General features: G+C 41.5%; 1 protein-coding gene across 21 annotated transcripts in view; it reads right to left on the minus strand.

Moving 5' to 3' along the window:
- Positions 1-17,319, minus strand: part of Cdkl5 (cyclin dependent kinase like 5) — a 201,750-nt gene that overhangs the window by 31,034 nt on the left and 153,397 nt on the right. For 9 of the 21 annotated variants that reach the window (XR_013048078.1, XR_013048079.1, XM_076562120.1 and 6 more), the window contains 4 exons: positions 13,777-14,743; positions 10,232-10,333; positions 9,854-9,959; positions 5,677-5,800 (listed from right to left, as the gene is read on the minus strand). Coding sequence is in view for 11 of the 21 variants with exons in the window: in XM_076562120.1 (XP_076418235.1) it covers positions 5,677-5,800; positions 9,854-9,959; positions 10,232-10,333; positions 13,777-14,743 (1,299 nt within the window). In the remaining 10 variants the exon portion in view is untranslated. Of the gene's footprint in view, positions 1-5,676; positions 5,801-8,883; positions 8,902-9,839; positions 9,960-10,231; positions 10,334-13,776; positions 14,744-17,319 lie in introns of all 21 variants that reach the window. The other 12 variants (XR_013048080.1, XR_013048081.1, XR_013048084.1 and 9 more) reach the window with 2 other exon arrangements.

Here is a 17,319-nt window from a genome sequence, read left to right on the forward strand (position 1 = left end):
AGTTTCTAAACACACAAAAAAAATCAATGCTGCTATAGAAACATTATAAACAGAAGCAAAATTTGCCCCAAACTGGAAAATTCCTATTTATTTATTAAACCTTTAATCTATTAAACCTAAATAAAAAAAAAGTACTCAAGGAAAAAAATGTAGACACAATGAATGCTCTAACACAGTATGTTGGGGGCGGGGGACAACCCTTCTACCTGAAAATAATGATGTTAAGGTTGATACCACACGTAGCACTAGGTATTTTAATAAAAATAGAAGATACTCAAAAGAGGAAGCAAGACAGGTGTGGTGGCATATGCCTGCGATCCCAGCTCTCAGGAGGCTGACAAGGAGAGAGTGAGTTGAGGGCCAGTCAGGCTATCTGCCAGGACTGACCCTGAAACAAAAACCCACTTTTCAAAAAAAATCCTAAAAGAGAAGAAAAAAGAAAAAGGAGAAAAAGAGGGGCAGTGGTAGAGTGGGGTGTGTGTGTGTGGAGACAGAGAACATCCTGGCTTCTGGCTTACACTCTTTAAAAAGCAACTCAACTGGTATTATTCTTGAAAAAAACACCTCACATATTTACATATTCCCTAAAAGTAAGAATGGTAGAATTGTTAAAAGTGACAGTTAATTTATATTCATGGTTTCAGAATACCTAACATTGATGAAGTGATTATAATATCTAAGAAAATATGAGCAAAGCAGCACCCAGCTTATTTTATTAAAATATGTAAGCCAGAAAACTTCTAAATAAACCATTACTGATTGCATGGCAGAAAACACAATGAAGCTATTAAAAATAAATCACATCTTCAAAGAATATCCACTGACATGAAAGAATATTTAAACTAAAATATTAAGCAAAAATAATGATTTCAAGCTTTCTATATCAGATAAGTCCAACTACATGACAATATAGGTTATACACATTCACTTTCAGTATTATTTGTTTATTTAATTTTTAAAGATGTAGTGTTGAGTGTTTATTCTGTCTGTCTGTATGTGTACTACTTGTGTGCCTGGAGCCCACAGAGGTCAGAAGAGGGCAGGAGATCCCTTGGAACTGGGGTTATGGATGGTTGCGAGTCACCATTTGTACTTGGAACCAAACCTGGATCCTTTGCAGGAACGATGAGTGTTCTTAACTCCTGAGTCATCCCCCCAGCCCTTAAATGCACTTCTTAAAATGTAGGAAGAAATTACAATAAACATCTTGGCTGGAGATGTGGCTCAGTGGAAGGGCATTTGCACAACATTCACAAGACCCTGGGTTCCATTGCAAGCACTGGGGGACAAAAATAGGCTCGGCCTTATGGCATATACTTTTGTATTCCTAATTATGACTAAGGTGGGAGCACTTTAGTGCATGTTTGAGAACAGTAGGTAACAAAGCGAGATTCCCCCTTCTCAAAAAGGACCCCCTAAAACCCTTCAAAGCTCTATCTATGTAATACAATTATTGATATTCTTTTTAATTTCTGAGAACAAATACATCAACAAAGTGTTATATAGCACAGACTATTTCAGGGTTGGGAACATAGCTCAATTGGTGCTGATGTAGCTCAGTTAGTGGAATGTGCACCTAGCATGCACAAAGCCCTGTGTTGGAGCCCAGAACCACAAAAACCAGACATGATGGCACACACCTGTAATCCTGGCACCCAGGAGCACCCCAGGTGTTCTGGCAATCCATTAGAACTTGTAATTGTAAGCACCACTTAATAAGTTCCAAGTTCTGAAGCACAAGTTCTGTGATTCAATCCAGCCATACTGTAACCAATTTGGGAACTCGGAGCAGTGCATTTATCACTTGGAAAGCTAGAAGCTTTAGATGTGGTTGCATGGGTGCGAATGGGATGATGGAAAGTTACAAGCTCTCTGGATGCAGTCGGTGTGTGGTTGGGGAAAACACTCTCTTCATGAACGCAGTCTCAGGGGGCAAACTGGCATCAGGGCAGAATTTTAGTGCTAGCAGGAACGGAAAGAAGGCTGGAGATGCCACTCCTAGGAGGAAGTAGAATTCTCCCGGGGAAGATAAAAGTCTAGCTAGGATGAAGTAGAGAATAATATGCAAGTGAGAGGCTGGAGAAGTCAAGGGGAGGAAGAGAAAGGGGGCAGGAAAACAGTTCAGAACTTGCACTTTGGCGCTGCAGAGTTGGTTCTGGGAAAGAGAAGATGGATCAAAGACCATGCCCGGGGTCTTTAAGGCACTGAATAAACTACAGTCCAGGTGGGGCAGGAGAACTGAGTTAAACATTTTCAAACTGAAGCAGAGCAGGTGGTAGGGCTGAGATGTAGGCAGGGAAAGAGTCTAGGGGCCAAAAAGAAAAAGGGAAATACATTACCCTTGAACAAGATGAAAGCTAGGACTGGAGCCTGAGTATGTCTGCATCACAAGAGACAGAAGAAATTGAGCCTGAGCAAAGAAGGGGAGACACAAAGAACAAAGCAGGACTGCACAGAAACATACCCAGAAAGCCCAAAGCAAAAAGCCTGAGCGAGGAAGAGACAGGGAGAGCAGCTATGGGGAACAGAGGCACTTGGAAGGCTGTGTGGCACACGAAGGAAGAAAGAGCCTTGTACAAGCAGCACTGAGCCAACCAGGCAGGAGTGTGGCAACCATTGCCCTATCGGATTTGGGGCCTCTCTTATGTCACCCAGTACAGTGGGCAGCTTTGGGTGTCACATGAGTTTCAGAGATGGAAGCTTTGAGAAGAGTTATGTATCCAGTCACCTAGCTCATCCCCTTGGGTAGTAGCTCTAATCAAAACAGTATGGCTTATGGGGTGGAGGGAGGACACACGATAAAGGATGAACAGGCAGGGTCTTACACAAAACTGTGACTCCTATGCCATCTAGTCCAAGAACCATTCCCATTAAAGGAGTCAAGACAAAGGAGGGAAGTTCAAAGACTCACTGCAATCAAGGAAGGGAGGAATTAAAGTTGATCACCATTTCCTGAGTATTGTATTAGGTATTAGAGAAAGAGAGAAAGCAATCAAGGAGCTGACCTCTCACTCAAACCGCTCCCAGACTCATGGTGCAGAGCAGAGGGGGATGAGACGGCAGGGCCTTTGGACTTCTGTACACTCCTTCTGGGAGCAGCGTAGACAGTGAGTGGAAGAGGTGGGGAGCATTGCTCTGTCACTTCCCCTGCCTCATCCCCTCCCCTGGCAGTAACTAAAGCGGTCAGTTCTTGTGTGACGCAGGAAAGTCAGACAGACTGCCAAGCTATAATGGACACATAACCCTGTAAAAACACTTGTCATCATTCAAGTGAGCTTCACAGTTCTTTACTTCACCAGCTGGATTTTTAATGAACTTAAAGTATCAATTTTTTAACCCAATTTTGATGGCCGTTTTTCTAACCCATTTCCATACTTTGTATTTATTTATTTATTGTTTGTTTGTTTATAGTAAATGTCATTCATTTGATGAGCATGCACTCTAAATGGACAGCTATGATGCAGAGGATTTCCCCAGGTCTGTGAAGTGATGAAACGCACCTGCTTTTGCCCCATAGCCATTACTCGTGATCCTTCCCCCCTCTGCACACTGTGCTGTTAGCTGCAACCACAACTCATTCTAACGACCTCGGTTCAAAGCGCTAAAACTGGGCAGAAGGAGGAACAAATAGCTTCCAAGTGAGGACTGAAGTGTCATCCTATTAGTAAAGATGATGCATCTGGCTGTATTAAGTCTATTTTTCTTGTTCTGAGATATTTTGGCTTATCTCCCATTTCTTAAGTGGGTTCAAGACAACCGAGATGGCCAGAATAACAGCTCTGGGTGTTAAACTGCAATATCTATTTATTGTTTTTAAGTATGACATAGTACCTTGATCATTCTGTTGCAGAAAATATGTACACTGTACAAATACTCTCTTTCCAGAAGAAATTTAAAGTGGTACTATCACAGAAAAAGACTGGCCTGAGGTTATGTGATAGTTTAAGAACAGGATTTTACCATGTTTCTCTAATAAGACTTTTATGTTTGTATTATCAAATGCATAGTTCTCTCAGATATAAAGAATATAGCAAACCAAAGAGATCTTAGAGAAGAAAAAAAATCAAGATGAGTCAAGCTTAATTAAAGATTAGATGATGTTAGATGTGATGCATAAAGGAGACATGCCATAGAAACATTATCAGAAGGAGTAGGGAGCCAGTTCACAGCTGGGAATTCTGGAACCTTCTTAAACCTACATAATAGCAATATTAGAGTAAGGATGACTTGATGACATCTTAGCTAAAGATTAACATCCCATCTAAACTTCTGATTCTTTTCAAAACAGTCAATTACATAAATATGCACACACATACACATCTAAAGTTCTATTCAGACATGTTAGAACATATGGTTATCATATACTAGGCCCTACATTCAAGTCCCCACAACCAAGCCAAATCAAACCCCTAAAACACACACACACACACACACACACACACACACACACACACACACACACGAGAAACACACTGTTAACAATGCCTACCCTACTTTTAAATTTCCTTTTTTGGAGGGGGATGGCATTGAGATAGAGCCTCACTACATAGCTTGGGCTAGCTTTAAACTGGCAATCCTCATATCTCAGTTTCCCAAGTGTTGGAATTACAGGCCAATACTACCATGCCAGGCCAGTCCATACTTAAATTTTGATCTGACTAACCTAATTTTTAAAGGACTATGCTAGTTTATAACTGATACTGTTTTAGATTGTTACCACCTCATTATTCAACAATGAAGCAAAAACAGTTCCCTCTGTGCATCTGTATTCTGACACTTCAGATATTATTCTCGGGGCTTGTCCAAGCCACACCTGAAAATGTCAACACTGAAAACTAACAAAAGCTCTACCACTTTGCTCATATTTTCTACACACTAGGGAGAAAAAAACAGTCGCAAAGAGGCATGAAAGTTTATGGCAAAGTTAGAAGCCAAATGGTTAACAAACCATGGAAAGATTAAATGACATTAAGTATAATAATCACAGCTACTAACATAACGAACCTTTACACTGTTTTAGGTGTCTTTTATATACACTTAAAATTATTTTTTTATTTTGTTTTTCGAGACAGGGTTTCTCTGTGCATCCCTGACTGTCCTGGATCTCACTCTGTAGCCCAGGCTGGCCTCGAGCTCACAGAAATCTGCCTGGCTCTGCCTCCCGAGTGCTGGGATTAAAGGCAAGTGCCATCACCACCCGGCTACACTTAAATTTTTACACCACTTAAATACCCTAACAAGTCTATGTGGGAAGTGCTAGTGTCCTTTGTCCCTGATCCATGTTACAGGTCTTTAGCAGCAGGTATGTTCCCTAACTTCCAAGCTTCAGTGTGTATGGAATGGGAATAGCACCCCCCCCTCAAAAAGGGCAACTATGAGAACTGAGACAACGCACACAGAGCTATGCAAAGTGACAGTAGCAAGTTCACTGTCAATAAAAGAATGAGTATGATAAAAGACTTATCTGATAATTAGAGTTTTTCTTTTACAAGCTATTTAATAGAAATTTTGAACTTGAAGAAAATTTTACCCCGCCCCCAACATATCATGTTTTCCTTATTCTTAAGAAAGAAAGACCTAGTGGGGAAAAACACTAAAAAGTTTATCCTGCATGTCTTTGAATTCCCAAATCTACAATTAGTAAAAGGAAGAGTAAGAACAAAGCAGAACACTCACCATGGATCGAATCCTGGTTGTCTTTTTGAATGATTGGTACCAGAACTGCTATCAGATGGCAGAGAAGAAACCCGGGTAGATACATTATTTTCATGGAAGGAATTGTCTGGTCGTGGAGAGGGCACTGGATGAAGGAGGAAGAAAAGTTACTGAAGTACTTCTCAGCTTGAAGTAGCGCTAATATTATTTCACTGCATTTTCTTTCACATAAACAAAGTCAAAGTCCTCAACTGCCTTTCCAGAACTTTTTTTTTCCCCCTGAGGGTGGAGGTGGTCCAGGTAAGTTTCCCTCCTCAACTCCTTACATATTAACCTGCAGGGGTCAGTTATAAAGATTTCCAAACAGAACCCTGGGCTGTCAGCTGATACACAGCAGAGCATTTGAAGACAGTTTTAAATGGGACACCATTTAAAGTATGATTATTGTAGCCACCCCACCCCCACACCATGGTTTTTGACATTCTTTGAAGTTGAGTCTTTCTTAGTACAGATCCAACTATGCAACATCTATTGTCAGCCCAATATCATCCTTAACAATATGTGTACTGGGACACACAAATTACAGTTTAAGCCCTGCAATGGTGTGCTACTTAGATCTTTAAATTATAAGGAAATTTGGCCCTTTGCACAAAAATACTATGCATTTTCTATATTCATTCTCATGCAAAAGTGAGCAGAAGTAGAAACTATAATGTACTGAGTGATTTTTTGCTTTGGGGAAAAGGGTAACCATGTTTTTTGTCCATTTCTAGAGTTTGCTGTTCTGTAAGTTTCATTACAAAAGTAATATGCACACTGTATATCAGGATCTGTGACACCAAGTAAGGAAGTGCTGTATGTAATTACAGTGCTCAAGAGGCTGAGGCACGAGGACTGACATGAATTCAAGGCCAGAATAGGTTAGAGAAGTTCCTGGTCATCCTGACTGGCTGACAGTATGGGATGTTGTCTCAAAACAACAATAATATATGTTTGTATTTATACAGTGAATTACACACATGTATTGTAGTTCTTTAGGTAAATAGTTAATAATATGGTTCCTTGTCACTTTTTCAGGTGCTATTACTGCTATTTTACCCACCTTCCTCTGTATTTACTTCAACTCTCCCTCCTCAAAGAGGCCCCCTCTTACATTTCCCTGATCAGATCACTTAGACCCTGCCATTCCCTTCTCTACTGCTCCCTAACGCCCCTATCTTGGCAATGGTTCCATTTTCATTTCCTGGTTGCTGACCAGAGCACAGAGATCTGTGAGCTGGAACTGACCTAAATGCCCCTCTTTGAGGACAAGCTTTCACGGTACCAGAAGATGCCACCTAAGTGGCTCATAGATTTGAATGCCTGGTTACCAGGGAGTGCCACTATTCGGAGGTGTGGCCTTGGAGAGGTATGGCTTTGTTGGAGGAAGTGTGTCAATGGAGGATGGACTTTGAAGTTTTCATATGCTCAAGCCTCTTCCATTTCTCTCTGCTCCTGCTGCCTACAGATTCAGATGTAGAACTCTCAGCTATCTCTCCAGCACCACGGCTGCCTGCATGCCACCATGCTTCCCGCCATGATGACAATGGACTAAACCTCTGAAACTGTAAGCGAGTCCCAATTAAATGTTTTCTTTATAAGAGTTGCCATATAAAGAGTTGCTTTATAAAGAGTTCTTTATAAGAGTCACAGTGTCTCTTCATAGCAATAAAATCCTAACTACCCTAACTAACTATCCTAAAAATCCTAACTAACCTAACAGCTACCCAGCTACAATGCCTATAACCACACCAAGGACCAGCATTGCACAATAATCCTAAGGATGCAATAGTGGCATGCATACCTTGCCAGTAACCAATAGCTCTCTAATTACACCGAAGACTGGCTCAACAAGAGGAAAACCATGCCTGGTACTAGAAACCTAGCTAAGTATTCAGTGCTAGTGAAGTCATGGTTATTGGAGGAGAACCGACAACCACAACTTTACTAAATCATCATAATCCAATCGATAAACAACAATCTATAAACATTGGTCCTTATACCCACAGAGTACTGTAGTCTTTACCCCTCATCAAGGAAACTTCTCTTTGCAATAGATGGAGACCACTACAGAAAACCACAACCAATCAAAATGCCGAGCTGTGGAGCCTAGTCTTAATGGATACATCTATAATACACTCCTGAACCTGATGCTTCAGAAATATTGTGGAAGAGAGGGTGAAAAGATTTTAAGAGGCAGAGAATTAGGAAATGTGCTGTGAGATTATGTCTCCTAGGAACATAAGAAGCTATACCCATAAAGTCTCACCAACATGCCCAAATGTGAGTTGAACAATGACAACACCAAAGGACACGCTAAAGTGGACGAGGGAAAACCCAGGAGGCCTCGAGCCTACACCAAGAACTATAGGCAACTGGGGAAAGCTGGGAGAAGGAGAGGTGCCAAAAGGTCAGCCCTGAAAACATACATACAAGGAACATTATACAGACTGAGCAGGCTTTACTAGGAGTATATATGTATATCCACATACATATATACATACAATAACAATTAGTGAAACGAGAGACCATGATTTTGAAAGACAGAAAGGTGAAGCATATGGGAGGGCTTGGATTGAGGAAAGAGAAGGGAGAAATGTTGTAATTATAATCTCAAAAATAAAATCAAAACAACAAAAAGTGACACCATTTCATTTGCCTCTGGATAAGAAAGAAAGAACCTATTCTAGAAACATCAGTCTAGATATATCTGGAAATATTTGTCATTTTTTTTAAACCACTATTTTTCTCTAGGACTTCCCAGTATCGTTGAAATAACAGATGTTTCCAGGTGTTTCTTTTAATTGAAACTTTTCTCTCTATTTCTGAACTTTTAAAAATTGAAATGTTCTACTTTCCAAATCTCCAAGTAGATTATAAGATAGATAAAGGAGGTGTTTTTCCCGTATTAACCAATACAATCCATTTGTAACTAAAATAGTATTTCCAAAAGTTCATGACTAATTCATTGATTTAAAACTCTACTTCTACTTTATTTTGAAGTATTTCCTCTATGGGGCCTGATAGCACACACCTATAATTCCAGCATTTGAAACATAGAGACAGGAGGGTAGAAATCAGCTGGAGCCCAACCTGGTCTACATTGTTAGACCCTCCCCCCAAAAGGATATTTTCTCCAATCATCTGTAGAAACAACGAAGTATAGGATATTTTTGAAGAAAAACTTACTTGAAGATGTTCTTACTCCTGTATAAGACAAAATTTTTAAATTAACTTTAATCTGAATTAAAAGTTCAGCCTTCTAAGATTCTAAAGTCATCATGGAACGGGGGCAGTCATTAAGAAGCATATTTGATGCCTAATGCTTTTCCAAAGGTAGAGCTGGGAGGGACCATAGTAGCCTAATCATTCAATACATATATATTCGTGGATAACACTTCTGTGTATTCATTCAGCTCAGATCCCAAATTTTAACAACCAATTATCTGTGTCCCCCCTGACCCCAATTTCTGACCTTCTCCAGTTGTCTCTCTAAGACACCAGAAGGAGCAGGAAGTCAGGGAATATGGACTTAAAAGTCAAGGCTGTGCTGAGTCTTACAGGCTTTGTACAGCTGAGCCTCCTGTCCATTTCTCCACCGAGGCGCTGGGATTCTCAAATATTTGCTACTTTATCATTGCACGGTTACAAGCCAAAGGGGTTGCCTTTCTCTATTAATTCTCTCCTAAATTCACAGAACCTCAAAAACATCTGTCTTAGTCATCTGTTCAACGACAAAGTACATTTTTAAAGCTATGTAAATATTCTTGAATTTCTTCTTTAACTCAGTTAATAAATATTTTTGAAGCTGGGTGAGGTTGTTGGTGCCTCCCTCTTTCCTTTCCTCCTTCCCTCCCTCTGTCAAATGAACGGATTGGCATGGTGACTATCTACCTGCAGAAGGGTCGTTCTGAGCACTGTTTGGATGGGTACATGGAGACAGAGACCAGTCAAGGGCTCAGACAGAAGAGACAAGGGACTGAACGAAGATGGTGAGACCAGTGGCAAAGAGAACCCGTAGATGGTGGCAATGCAGGTAAGGATGCTGTTGGTCCAAAGTTCACCGGGGCAGTGAAAACAGCGGTGCGGTGGACGAGGAATGGAGATGTACTCAGCAGAACATAGAGGAGGACTCTAGGAAATACGGGGGGTGGCTTACCTCTATAAAAGCTACCAACTCTCCGTGGGACAGGATCATTGTACAGATGCCGATTTTCTTTGGGAGCCGTGCCATCGTCAGAGTGTGGGTCATGGTACACTCCAGCCTGAGGCAGGAAACAAGGTTATCAAAATTAAACCATGGATTGATGCTGCTGCTGCTGCTTAGAACAAAGTCTAACCAGTGTCTACTATTTTTTTTTGATTGTTTTAAAGGAAAACTTGGGTTTATGTCATGAAGAAAACTACTTACTTTCTAAGTCATTTCAATTTATTTATGGGAAATTGGGCATGGATCAAGTTTAAGTTAGGCTGTAATGCCGCTCAGTGAACAGTCCTTACAGATCACTATAAGATGTAGCAACTCTAAAGCTCAGACCTCAGACTTCTGACGGGTGTGGAATGAAGAGGTGCCTTCTCGGGAGGACTCTTTAACAGAAGGTCTTGCCACAGTCATCTCTGGAGGGAGCTGCTCTCCAGGCTGCAAGGCAAATACAAAAAGATTTATAGAAACTTCCTACCCCCAGGGGAGACTCATCTTCATTTAATATAGTTAGGACCTAAACACCTAAAATAAAGACCATGGGGTGGCTTCAACCTAACCCATTTCATAAAGAAGTAAAGTATCTGATGGATGTAAAATAAGGCCAACAAATTTTAATAGACAGAAAGTGGGATTCTCATTAAAGTTAAGGCAAATAAAGAATACATTAGTCTGAAAATAGTTCAATTAATTATTTAAAACAACAAAAGAAATCACCTTTCTATCTAGACAGTTACAGCTCCAAGCGGCAGTATGCTTAGAGTCTATCCATCAATCTAAAAGTGCTCTGACAGATTTTAGGCTGAGTTCTCCAAAAGGAAAGATGCAGAGACAAAAGTATTTTCCTAGGAGACTAACATAGTAGATGCAGATGAAAATAAATGGTTTTTTTGTGAATGCAAAAAAGAAAAGGAATAATCCCTCTAAATGGTTTTTGTCTTAAGAGGCCCCAACTCCTGTAGTCTATGGTGCTTCCTGCTCCTTCATATGCTCCAGGACAGTAGCTTATCTGTTCAATTCATGGTTTAGGAATGATCATGATGGTGTCTGTCTCTAGGGATGCTCCCACTACTTAGCTCCTTATCAAGTAGGTGAGTCACAACCCCAGCACAGCATTGGGTCCTCAACAATACTGGAGGGAAAGAAAATAAATCACATTTTCTACTCTGGGTGGGAATTAGAAGGAGTTAGATGGAGCTAGATGCATTTAGCATCTATATATTATGCACAAAAATTATCTCAAGCCTAGATGATATACATAAAATGTTTTACTTTAAAAACTGAAATAAGATTTGGTATTTCTCCCCCTTCCTTCCCACCACTGTATTTAGAGAATTCTGGAAAGAATTTCTTTTTTCTACTTTGCCACCTGTACTATTGACAAAGGCCCAGAGAAAGACTTAAAAAAAGAAATGAGTTATTAACAATCAAACTCAACTCAGTAAGGGTCCCCATGCTTTTGAAAGTGGCTGGAATACTTTACATGAGAATGAATGCCATGATTTACTCACCACTCTTGTTACCTTTCAAACATTCCAGCCACCTTCAAGTCTTTAATTGTGGCCCTTTCTAAGGCTTGGCACTGCACCTCCTGAACTAGACTTAAGTAACAGCTGGATCTGGGCTAAGCCCTAGCAATTGTTTATAATTAGTTTATGACCAATATGTTCAGAAATTCTGTTTTCTGAATTCCCAGAGAGCTGGTCATTTCTCCATTTTCCAAGGGAGACTGCCTTTTGTTTTCCTTTTCTGCTTGACACTTGACTAGATGCCAACACAATCTGCTTAGTTCTGACCTCCAAGTCCATTCTAGGGGCAGTGGTCAGGACCTAGAGATCTTTCTAGATATTCCAGGTTCTCTTATCTCTGGAGTGAGTTCTCAAGGCCTCTTTGTCCATTCCCATAACCCCATTTAAAGCCCCTGCACACACTCATCTCCTGCCCGACCCTTAAGCAGGCACCAGGCCATCCTGTCAACATTTTATACTTGGGGAATTGGAGACTGCTTCAGAATCCCAGTTCCACTTTGAACTACTAGTTGGGGAAAGTTGGGCAGCTCACCCATCTCCTGTGAGCCTCATCTGAGAGGGAAAATGATGGGTTAAGGAGCTCATAAATCCCTGTTCCAACTCTGAAAAGGAGCTCCTAGGAAACCCCGAAGGCTTCCTTCGACACTGCAGTGGACAAGTCCTGTTGTGTCTCCTTTTGCACAGTCCTTGAGATCCACTCCGCTTTCATACTGGCACTCAGTCCTGAAGACTCTCTTTACTGCATGTGAGAATTGTTCACCTCTTACATTTCCATTTCAATAATGTGAAACCTGTTGGGATGTAGCAGCCAGTCTCCTTGGAATACTTTCTCTCCCTTCAATCCTCTTTCCTGCTACTATCACTTTCCTCCCTAAGTGGAATCACAACCTTCCCAGAAAGTGTCTGCTCAGATTCTACCTCCTGTGGGAGCCTCCAACAGGGCCCAGGCTGGACGGACAGAATTGCTTCCATCTTTCTTCTGACACACAAGCACACTTCTGCATGGCTACTGGAATGAAGTTTTACAGTATTCGAATAAATCATTTGTTGCCAAATGTCCCCTGCCATTTAACATACTTCAAAATGACAGGGACACTTTACTTTCATTTTTCCAATTAGGGCTTCCTGTGGTGCTTAGCTCTGCTTCACTTTTCAGCCATTCATCTGTCTACACAGGGCAGATGGTTGGCTGCACTGAAGCCCTTTCCGCCTGTTCCTGCTCACAGTGATGGCTCCCTGTTTTCTATGCCTATGTGTAGCCAGTGCTCTATTAATATAGGCTTTAACAATTTCATAATTTAGCAGGTAAAGTGCTTGTCATGCAAACCCAATGGACTGAGTTAGATCCCTAGAACCCACATAAAAATGGTCGGGGAGAACCAACTCCACAAAGTTATCCTATGGCTTTCACACGCATGTCATGTGTACATTCCTTGTCCCATGTCATAGACATGTACACAATAATGAAGAAATACATAATTAAAAAAAACCCAAGGAGCCAGAGAGATGGCTCAGCAACTAAGAGCATGAACTGCCCTTGCAGAGGACCTGAGTTTGGTTCCTAGGACCCATTATGATGGGCAGCTCACAACCACCTATAACTCCAGTTCCAAAGGCATGTGAGATCTCTGGCCTCTACAGGTACCTGCACTTATGTGCACATACCTAGACACAGATATATACATAAATATATAATTAAAAAAAACTTTTAAAATACAAAATACTGGGGAATTATCATTTACCCTGGCCTGAAGTTAAACTTACCTAGTTTAAGATAAATTTAAAATTCAGTTAAGATATTTGGTATTAACAAAAAAGTTTAAACAAATTGTGGTTTAGAAAGATTAGAGAAAAACAATGCAAAATTTTGAAATAACTAAAAGCTAATCCATATTTCTAATTTCAAAAAAAAGTGGTCTGTCAACAAAATATGTCCAAAAGGAACATTTAAAAAATGGATTACTAAAAACAAACTTGAGATGTCTTGAGCAGTCAACAACTGATTTAAACATTTAAATAATAAATATTATTATTATTGAGACAGGATTTCACTGTGTATCTCTGGCTGGCTTGGGACTCATTATGTAAACAAGGTTAGCCTTAAACTCACAAAGATCTCCCTGCCTATGTCTCCCAAGTTCCCAAGTGCTGGGATGTGCCTTTGTATGTGCTACTACTATACACAGCTACGTTATATTATTTTTTTAAACAGAAATAATCCAAAGATTGCTTTCATTCACTGTCCCAATGAAAGCAAGGCTGATTGCAGTAGGAAAAAACTGCAAAGCAAACTGATAAATATTCCCTGTAACACTTCCCCAAGATAAGCCACCAGACAGATCAAAGTGGTACCTGGGGTGATAAGAGCTGCAAGCTGTTTGCTCTGGCCGCCATCCCTTGCCCTATGCTCAAGTTTCCATCAAGGCCTTTAGCTCTCACTTTGTCCCGGGTCACATACATGGAATGCCTGTGAGGACGTTGCTGAGAGGAGAAGGGGCTGGTGTAGCCTAGCCCATAAGAAAATGATTCATGAGGTGCAGACAGCGAATGTGAATGGCTGCTGTCCATGTGTTCAGGCAGCTTCAACTCTTCCATGGTTTTTGAGTGTCTGGTGGTAGTTCGGCGGGAGTCCAGTGTGCCCTCGTTTCGGTTATTTCTACCTGAAGGGCTGAGTAAAGTTCTTGTGTCACTGTGCCTGGTGGGGGTTGGGCTGGTGGGAGAGTTCAAGTCCAAGCAACTGGATGGGAAGTATCTACTGGTATTGGTCTCCGTGATTTGGGCTCTGGCTTCTGAAAGGTTGCTCACAGACTTGGAGTCACTCAACGCCCCATGGCTTTTGGCCTTCGTCCTGTAGGATGGACTCCTGGAGGACTGGGGAATGGTGTCGATATAGCTGTGCCGACTCTGCTTCTCACTAGGCTGCAGCGTCCCAGCTTTGCTCTGGGAGCTTTCCATGAACGAGTGCCTGTTCTGCTGAGATCTGCTGCTAGACTTGAGGTACTTGGTGCCTGGACCTTCTGAAGGCTTTGGGTCAATATTGAAGTCAAACTCTGTTTTGGACTTGGCTTCTTTCGGGCTGAGAAGGTGTGGTATGTTGTTGTTTGTGAGATCTTTGCTGGAAGACCCAGGCTGGGTGCTTGCTTGGTAGGTTTTGGTGTGCATTGGACTGAGAGTAGCTCCAGCAAGGTTTCCATTCAGGAAGCTTTCATTTGCAGGAAGGCCTTCATCAGCCCGGGGCAGACCCACACTTAGGTTCTGAATGTCCTTGCTGTTGGATCTGTGGTGAGTCTGTAAGGCAGCACCCTTGCTGGACTGGCTTCTGGGTTTAAAACAAAAGAGGCACATCAGTTTCCTTCAACAGGGGGCAAACAGCTCATAATGCTGAAAACAAATGAGCAACCCAACAGTAAAGCCAAAGAGAACATACTAAAATGACTGTGAAGGCTTAGGAACACTGCGAAGGAAGGAGTGGAAGGAATTTAAGAGCTGGAGGATGTGAAGGAGTGCTGCTTTCTGGATCGGACATGGCTGTTCCACTATAATCTTCACCCGGAGAGGGCAAAGAGAGGGGGGATTCATAGTCTGTGATGGGGTGGCCACTGGCGCATCGCTCCCACTCCAGCTAACAAGCCCTTACCATGTTCATGAAGGCACCCCTAATTAAACGCAGCAGGCTGGGCCCACACACGGCATGAGAGTCAGCCAGGGCCTTGGGAAGAAGGGGTTTGTTGGAAGGAGTAAGAGGATGAGGAGATAATAGGAATGTTTTGATCCAAGGATACTGCATGGGTGTGTGGGAGAGAGAAGTAGGGGGAGTGGGGGAGAGAGAGAGAGACTGTAAAAGAATAATTTTCTAGAGAGGTGAAAAATGACTAAAATCACTAACCCTCTCTAATATGTGTCTATCAAGAACAAGCTAGTTTCTCAGACTAAGTCACTCAACGATAAAGCACTTCCTATGAAGTTGTTTTGGCATCTTTAAACGCGTGTCTGCCTTGCTGGCTGCCAACACAGTCACTGAGAGAGTCAGGTAAAAGATGCTTTGGCTAGGAGGGTCTAGTCCAGCACAGCTAGTAAGCTTAATAAGCTTAACACGACACTCAGCTGGCTGCTGGGAACACATCTGCTCGAATGGCAGAGGGCAACACCCAGACTGGATGGTTACTGTGTTCCTTGAACTTCATTTCGTTTGTAGACCCTGGCGGCTGCCTCAGATGCACACTCACAGTACCTACAACACACATGCCAACATCTCCATCTTCAGCCCGTATAGTCAATGAGTGAGAGTTCTAATGATGTAGAAGAAAATGACACTCCGAAAGAAATGGGAACTGACTAGGGAGGGTTGTTGAAAAACATGATGATCTGTGTTTATGTTTCAGAGAAGTGGCAATTACTTGGGGCTCTTGAGCTAGCTCCTTGTACATTCAACAGAAATGCATCACTAACTGTTCAGATATTTCTGTGTAAACTAAACAGGATTCCTATACTGGAACACAAGGTCTTAAGTGCTAATTGCTTGGTAAAAGACACAATTTAGTCTCTTCTTCATTTCACACTTCATTATTCCAAAGTGACTGAGCCCTTCTTTAGGACTTGAAGCTTCATTTCCTACCTAGTGTAATATACAAATAGTCACCCAGAGAGAACCCTTGTCTTCTGTTTGAAAGCCAAAATGGACATTCTAGAAGTCAGCTTGTTTTATTATAACTAACCAAAGGATGAGACTGTGGGCTTGAGATAGGTTCCAAAGTTAGTAATGATTTACAAAATTCCATTTTTTACTATGAATTCAGAAAATGTTGCAAGCATTACTTCTGGTGAAGATGGATGGATTTGGAAGAATTTTGTCCCATCAGACACTAATTGGAAGAAAAGTCCTTTTGGGCTGTTGTTACTATTTTATAAGAATGGCAAACCACAAAACTCTGCCTTCATTTCCCCAGATTTAGAAAGGAATTACAAAGCCAAGTTAAGTTTTGTTTTCTGTTAAATGATGTACAGAACGATCCTCTAGATCAATAAAATACAGTGCCATACATGATAAGTGTCTGCAATACTGATTTACAGGGATAGTAAAAGAATTTATCACACACACACACACACACACACACACACACACACACACACAGTATGGACGGTAGAAAGAAAGAAATGAGGGGGTTACTGAGGGACATTACAAAAAGTACCTTGAGCAAGGATCTAGTGTTGGAATGAAGGATAAGTTTTTTTGTAGCAGTCAAAAGGAAAGTGGCTAGGTCTTATTAGATGGTTCATCTGTGTCATATCTAGATGACTAGTGCACATTTCATAAATTTGCCAAAAAATAATTGTGTTTTTATTTAATGTTGAGCCTAGCCCTTAACAGCTTAGCCATTTCTAGCCCAGCTGTTCCTTCTCCTTCATATTGGTTACCCATGTAAGGACATTGGGAGTTACTAGGAGCCAGGCTCTGGATAGTTTGCTCTAAGACAGAGTGGAACTGGGGCTTATTATGTTTACTATGGTGGACTCTGACAAGATAATGGTCCTGCTTGCAGACAGACAACAGTCTTTTTCTGAGCTCCACCTGCTCTGATGTTACAATAGCTCAGCAGTGCACTCCATCCAACAGCAGCCAGCCAGTCTATGTACCCTAAAGGCATCAGGTTTTAAATCACCAGAGTTGCCTGATTACTTACATCTTGGTAACCCAGATATCTCAGCAACTTCTCAAAAACTCAATTACGATATATGGTCTTATCCACAGATACAGCTTGGTAAGTATGTTGCGATTCTCCACTCCTCTATCCAGTCCTAGGCCTCAAGAGCCCAGCACTGGAGACTAGGTCCCTCATGCTCCTGGCTGGCTGGCTATCTTCTGGAAGGGCTGACCAGGGGAAGGAAGTATCACAG

Source organism: Peromyscus maniculatus, chromosome X, assembly GCF_049852395.1.
Source record: "Peromyscus maniculatus bairdii isolate BWxNUB_F1_BW_parent chromosome X, HU_Pman_BW_mat_3.1, whole genome shotgun sequence".
Taxonomy (NCBI): domain Eukaryota; kingdom Metazoa; phylum Chordata; class Mammalia; order Rodentia; family Cricetidae; genus Peromyscus; species Peromyscus maniculatus.